Genomic DNA, 6903 nt, shown 5'->3' on the forward strand with positions numbered 1-6903 from the left:
GTGGGTAAATTTGTGGACAGGAGGATGGGTAGGTGGGTAGGTGGGTGAGTAGATGGATGGGTGGATTGGCACATGGGTGGATAGGCGGATGGGCGGATGGATGGGTGGATGGATGGATGGATGGGTGGGTGGGTGGGTGGATGGATGGATGGATGGATGGGTGGGTGGGTAAATGGGTGGATGAATGTGGAGGTGGGTAAATTTATGGACAGGAGGGTGGGTAGGAGGGTGAGTAGATGGATGGGTGGATGGGCAGATGGATGGGTGGGTGGGTGGATGGATGGGTGGGTGGGTGGGTTTTTGATGAGTAGGAGGACAGAATCTTTGCAGACGTGTGAAGGATTCAGGACTGAAGTGTGATTGATAACAGAGCCTTGACCATCTGACCAGGTCAGTCTGCCTAGCTTGTCACCTCTGGGCCTGGCCAGCACTGCCCCCTACTGGCCACAGAGGGCTGTATAGCGTGCCTAAGCTCCCAGATGTCAGATCTGTCTGTCAAATGCTCTTCTACCATCATTAACTGAAATTGTTTCCTTTTTTGTTTTTATGTGTCAAAATTGAGTCTCCTTAGGCCAGGCTGACCTTTGACTCTTGATTCCCGCTGCCTCCTTGCAGAGTGCTGGCACTAAGAGGCCTGTTTCTGTGGAATCTGGGTGGAACCCAGTACCTTCAGCCTGTAGCTCCAGACTTTAGAACCTGTACTCAATAGAGTCTCTTTTTGTAGTTGTGGCTGGCCTAGAACTCACTATGTAGACCAGGCTGGGCCAGAACTTACAGAGATCCTTTTCCCTGTGCCTCCCAAGGCTGAGGTTAAAGATGTAGGTCATCACGCCTGCTTCATTTTGAGGTTTTTGAGATAAGGTCTCATGTAGCCTTTGATTTACTATGTAGTCCAAAAGAAACCTGAAGTTCTGCTGCTCTTCTCTGTAACTCTTAGGTGATAGGATGTTGGGCCAGCATTATCACACCAGGCTGGCTTTCTTTCTCTCTTTGTGTAATTTTGTGTAATTACAGAGTCTCTCTTCCTCTTGCCTTGGCCTTCTGGGTGTGGGCTGCCATGCCCGGCTATATTTACCTGATGGATAGAGCTTTTGTCTGTATGACACCGTGCCCTAAAATTCAATGTGTAGTTCAGGCTGTCTTCAAACTCTCAGTGGTCCTATTGCCTGGCTCAAAGTAAAATGCTATTTAAGCCAGGTGTGATGACTTTTGCTTTTAGTCCCAGCGCTTTCCCAAGGGAGGCAGAAGCAGGTGGATCTCCGTGACTCCTAGGCCAGCCTGGTCTACAGAGTGAGTTCCAGGACAGCCAGGGCTACACAGGGAAACCCCGTCTGGAAACACAGGGTTTGGATGAGAATGGCCCCATAGGCTCCTATACGTGAATACTCGGACCCTAGTTTCCAGGATTGTCTGGGAAGCATTAGCAAGTGTGGTTTTGAGGAGGTCAGTCACTGAGGAAGGGCCTTGAGCTCTTAGAGACTCTCGCCATTCCCAGTGTCTCTGCATCCTGTTTGTGGTTCAAGAGTTGAGTTCCCAGCTGTTCCTGACACCATGCTTTTGCTCTACCTTCATGGACTCTAACTTTCTGACCATAGGCCTCATTAAATATTTCCTTTAGGGGCTGGGGAGATGGCTCAGTGGTTAAGAGCACTAACTGCTCTTCCAGAGGTCTTTCTTTTTCTTTTCTTTTCTTTTTTCTTTTCTTTTTTTTTTTTTTTTTTGATTTTTCGAGACAGGGTTTCTTTGTAGCTTTGGAGCCTGTCCTGGAACTAGCTCTTGTAGACCACGCTGGCCTCAAACTCACAGAGATCTGTCTGCCTCTGCCTCCCGAGTGCTGGGATTAAAGGCGTGTGCCACCACCGCCCGGCTTCTTCCAGAGGTCTTGAGTTCAATTCCCAGCAACCACATGGTGACTCACAACCATCTGTAATGAAATCTGGTGCCCTCTTCTGGCCTGCAGGGATACACACAGATACAACACTGCATACATAATAAATAAATATACATAAATAAATAAACATAATAAATAAATATACACAATAAATAAATAAAAATAAATACTAAAAATGTTTAAAAACATGTTTTTTTAAAATTTCTTTAGCTAGTCAGTGTTGGTACTTTTATCCCAGCACTCAGGAGGCAGAGGTGAGTTCAAGGCCAGCCTGGTCTACAGAGTGAGTTCCAGGACAGCCAAGACTACACAGAGAGACCCTGCCTCAAAACCAATATTTCTTTTACAAGCTGCTTTGGTGATGATGTTTTTCACAGCAATGGGAAAGTGACTGGGTCAATGTCTGTGCCACTTTTGTGCCTGGTGCCAGAGGAGGCTAGAAGAGGGCTACGGATGCCCTGGAACTGGAGTTACAGACGACTGTGAGTCACCATGGGGGCGCTGGGAATGAACCCAGGATCCCCGGAAGAACAGCCATCTCTCCAGCCCCACTTTTGTCATTTATGTTTCAGTATTGGGGATTTAATCTAGGGCTTCGTGCATGCCAGACTCAGTATAAGACTCACTTCTGAGCCATTCACCTTAACCCCTCACTGAGGTTCTGAGAGGAAGGCTACACCCTGATCCTGTACTGTACCCAGTTTCACAGGGGCTTTCATGATGAATGACCACGCCCCCAGCTCCTCACGGAGGGATTTGAGGCAGGGGCATTACTGCTGTGTCAGTCCCCAATCTTTACGTTTACATTTGTGTATAGCCATTACAGTATTCAAGACTGGCCCTGAACTTCAGATTCTCCTGCCTCTGCCTCCCGAGTGCTAGGATGATAGGGACGATGATGGCGTGGTAGACAGGGTTTCGTACAGACGCTCCAATCTCAGCCTCTGGACTTCTGACTGACTCCTGACAACGATTCCCGCTGCATCACCTCTTAGACTCTGAAAAGGCAGAGCTGGAGGAATTCTTCACCAGGAACTTGCGGAATAAGTTCCACGTGGGAGCTCCGCCCTCACTTCACCGCGCCTACACCAGACCACGCCCACTGCTGTCATTCAGTGGCGTGGGGAGCCCCCCACCGCACACTTGGGCTCCGCCTTAGGAGGCGCGGTTAGGACGCCCGTGGGTGCTGCTCACCAATGAGACTTCGGGGCGCTGCACGGGAGGGGCGAACCGCAAGGTGGCCACGGGCAGTGTCTGTTTTCCTATTGGGTGGCGTGTGGTTGTCAAGGAAACTGCAGTGCGGGGGCGGGGCTCCCTGGTGGGGCGGGGCTTCCGGGACGCCGAGGCTCTCCGTCAGCTGACCCACCGCCATCTTGGCCGCCATTTGCGAACGGCCCTGAGCTCGGAAGCGAGGGGGCTGTAGCAGGGGGCCGCCTTGGCCGCCCCTCTCCTCGGACTGGTCTCGGGCCGCAGCCGTCGCTCTGGCCTCCACGTAACCCGCTCCGCGGCGGCCGGAAGCGCAGCGCAGCGCGCGCCCGTGGTGTGATCGCCGCGTCCCCGCGCCTCCCAGGGCCGCGGCGGCGTTCCCCTCGGAGGCCGCAGCTCGCGGGCCGCCGCGATGGCCCTCAAGATGGTCAAGGGCAGCATCGACCGCATGTTCGACAAGAACCTGCAGGATCTGGTGCGCGGCATCCGCAACCACAAGGAGGACGAGGTGAGCCGGCGCGGAGCCGGGCTGCCCTGCTCTTCCCGCCCGTGGCCTCCGGCCCGCCTCGCAGGCGCCTCCTCGACCCCCCTCGCCATTCTCGTGCCGCCTGCTCGAGAGCCGCAGCGCTGCACAGCTTCGCTTGGCCTCAGTTTACCCCCCAGCAGCTCCTGTCGTCTTGAAACAGACGCTGCCCCAAGCGGCTCCGGTGTCTCCTCTGGCGTCACCAGGGGCCACTCCCCGGGCCTCCACTCTGTCCACTAGGAGCCAGCGCTGGCCAGAGGCCCCGGTGTTTAGGTCTTGCAGTGGAGGCCACCCCTTGACCTCAGTTTACCTGCTTGCAGGGGAGCCGGCCTCCCAGAGAGCTAGCGCGGCGGTGTGCGTGCTTAGGCCGAGGTTCGGGGAGCAGAGCAGTCAGGTGACCCTCCCTCCCAGGGAACCAAGGCACGGGTCCAGCCTGCCGTCTGGGGCCTGTCGGGAAGCCTGCCAGGTCTCAGTTCCTGCCCCCTGATCCCCCGAACTACCAGTGTTTGCAGCCCGAGTCCCAGGGGTGTCCTGGAATGGGGAAGCCTAGAAGTCAGGGTGTAGGAGCGGTCTTTCCAGAAGTTAAGCTGTGACCACGAGCCTGCTTCCTTTCCTCCCCCAGCCTGTGACCTAGATTAAGGAGAAGTGAGATAGCGGCCGCCTCCCGCCTGACTCAGTGGAAGGCCACAGGCCTGTGCAGGAAGGCCGTCCTGAACAGGGGCACCCGGGACAAGGATCTTCTGGGCCTGGTTGCTTGTGACACAGAGTTCAGGAAGCAGACCCCTGACTGGGACGATAGTTTCTCTGTAGCGCCCCTCTTCTGGCTGCTACGCCAGTGGAAGTAGATGACAGGCCTGCATTTTGCTAAGAAACTTGAACTTTCCTTTGTGCTCTCTTGTGGTCCTCTGTTCTGAAAGGGAGCCCATGCCTCCTCATTCCTCCCCGTTCACCCGGTCAGTGAGTGTCCTCTGGGAAGCCTGCAGCAGTGCCCTGCAGAAAGGTTACCTACGTTTTAGTTTGGGTTCCTCAAACAGGCTCTAGCTAGGTACATAACCCAGGCTGGCTTGAAGCTCATGATTCTCCTGCCTCAGCCTACCAATGCTGGGATAACTGATTCTTGGGGACGTGTGCCATGGCCTCAGGAGCCTGTGTTGTGCTTTGCTCTTCATGATCCCCACCCCAAGGCGCCTATCTTCATTGGGAATTGGTGTGGATGGCCTGTGCCTGCTCCACAGGTGTCCATGGAGGCGTGCTATATATAACATCGGGTGGTTGTTTTGTTTTCCCTAGTGTCTTTGGTGTGAAACACGTGTACAGTGGAGGGAGTGCTTTTAGTAGTGTAGAGCGGGGCCGGTGCAGAAAGCCCTCCAAAGGCCTCATCTACATGGCTTCTGCCGCTGGCCGCCTGGCCATTCTAAGATTGGTTGTGAGCCTACCTTTAACTGCTAAGCATCCCTCCTTCTTGGAGACTATCCTGCTCCTGCTTGGGGACCATTGTCAAGGTCCTGAGTGTGTTGTCAGGGGCCCAGCACTGACTGTGGGCACTTGCTCCTTTGGGGGTGCTGATGCAGGGCAGTCACTGCTGGGCAGCCTTGCAGCAGAAGCTATGCAGTGACCATCCCTTGCTTGGCAGTGTGGTTAACACAGATATCACTGTGCATCCCAGACTGGCTTAGGAGATGTAATCTTCCTGCCTTAGCCTCCCAAGTATTTGAAGTGTAGGTATGTTCACTCTGTAAGTCTTGTGGGTTTTTAGTTGGTTTTTGAGATGATCTTTTATTTATGGTTTTTCAGGACAAAGTTTCTCTCTGTAACAATCCTGACTGACCTGGAACTCACTCTGTAGACTAGACTGGCCTCGAACTCAGAGATCTACCTGCCTCTGTCTCCCAAGTGCTGGAATTAAAGGTGTGCACCACCACTAACCAGCTCTCTATTTTTCAAAGGTTACTTTCCTTTATGTAATAAGTGTGTATTTGTGTGTCTGCCATGTGTGTGGATGCCTGCAGAGCCAGGTGAGGGCATTGGATCTGCCTGCAGGAGCTGTAGTTACAGTTGGTAGCACCATGAGCCTCCGGACATGGGTGCTGGGAACCAAACTCAGGTCCTCTGCAAGAGCAGCAAGCCCTCTTAACTGCTGAGCCACCTCTTGTCTCCAGCCTTTAAATCCTTAGCACCTCCCACCAGCTGTAACCTGGGAGACTTGAGCTAAGCTTCACTATGTAACCCTGGCTCGCCTCCAGCTCTCTCAGATTCGCCTGCCTCTGCCTCCTGAATGCTAGCATTAGAGGTGCGCTGTGCTTGCTTATCCTCCTATAAAACTTTAATTGTTTTTTTTTTTTAACACACTTTTGATGTTGTTAAATAAGAACAGAAAGCATCCTTCCCACTCAACTTTCCCAGCTCCTTCAAAGCAGCCACTTCCATAGTAGGCATGACTCCTTGACCTCTATCCTAGGTGCCTTGCGGAAAGTCAAAAAAAAAAAAAAGGGCAAAACATAAGCTTACACTGCAGAGTACCCCCTGGAGTAAGTTTTTCTCCAGCAAGCCAGGTCTCCAAACATCCAGCTGCATTTAGCTCAGCACTTTCTGTAAGCTTCCCCTGGGCACTGGCCGGGGGGTGCAATCAGGCCAGCCTAGTTGTTTCTGAAATGCTGGTGTAGCTATCTCATGGGTTTTTAGCTGTTCCCTGTTGATGGAATGTTCCACGAGCTGGGTGGAGACATGTCTTCTCTGTGGCAATGTCTGTAGAGCTAGGATTTCCAGATTTCCAGAAGATATCCCTTGCTTACTGTTGGTCCTGCTCCATTGCCTGGCTCTTAGAAGTTTCTAGGAACTTCTAAGACCAGAAGTGCTCTCTGGTACTTGTGGCACCCCATTAGTGACTGATGGTGACTCTCAAACACCCCCCCCCCATCAGGAGGTAGATTGACTCCATGCATCTGTACCCTTTGTGTCAAGGCCCCTGCCATTCTGCTCCAGCTGGTGAGCAGACTTCATTCACCACTATAGTCTGACCTTGTTGGACTTGGCTACCACCATAGCATGTTTCTGTCTAGCCACCCACAGGTGTGTGCAGTCCTGTCCTTAGGGTCAGGGGCTGCTCCAGGTCCTGGGTTGGACTTTTGCTTGAAATAAATACTAGCCTGGCTCCTTGACAGGCTGGGAGCTCATGGCTGTTCCTGTGACCTGTGCTTGAAGCTGCCTGTGTCCTTTGCTCTGCCTTGGCCATTCTTTTCTTTTTCTTTCTTTTTTTTTTTTTTTTTTTTTTTTTTTTTTTTTT

General features: G+C 52.7%; 1 protein-coding gene across 2 annotated transcripts in view; it reads left to right on the plus strand.

The window, feature by feature from the left end:
• The first annotated feature begins 3243 nt into the window (after window positions 1-3243).
• The window catches only part of Ap3d1 (adaptor related protein complex 3 subunit delta 1), a 33841-nt gene continuing 30181 nt past the window's right edge, over window positions 3244-6903 (plus strand). The window contains exon 1 of one of the 2 annotated variants that reach the window (XM_050123275.1): window positions 3244-3605. In XM_050123275.1, the coding sequence (XP_049979232.1) occupies window positions 3510-3605 (96 nt within the window). In that variant the 5' untranslated portion in view covers window positions 3244-3509. The remainder of the gene's footprint in view (window positions 3606-6903) is intronic. The other variant, XM_050123273.1, reaches the window with a different exon arrangement.

The sequence above is a fragment of the Alexandromys fortis genome, unplaced genomic scaffold (assembly GCF_014885135.2).
Source record: "Alexandromys fortis isolate MF-2015 unplaced genomic scaffold, M_Fortis_MF-2015_v1.1 scaffold_221, whole genome shotgun sequence".
Lineage (NCBI taxonomy): Eukaryota > Metazoa > Chordata > Mammalia > Rodentia > Cricetidae > Alexandromys > Alexandromys fortis.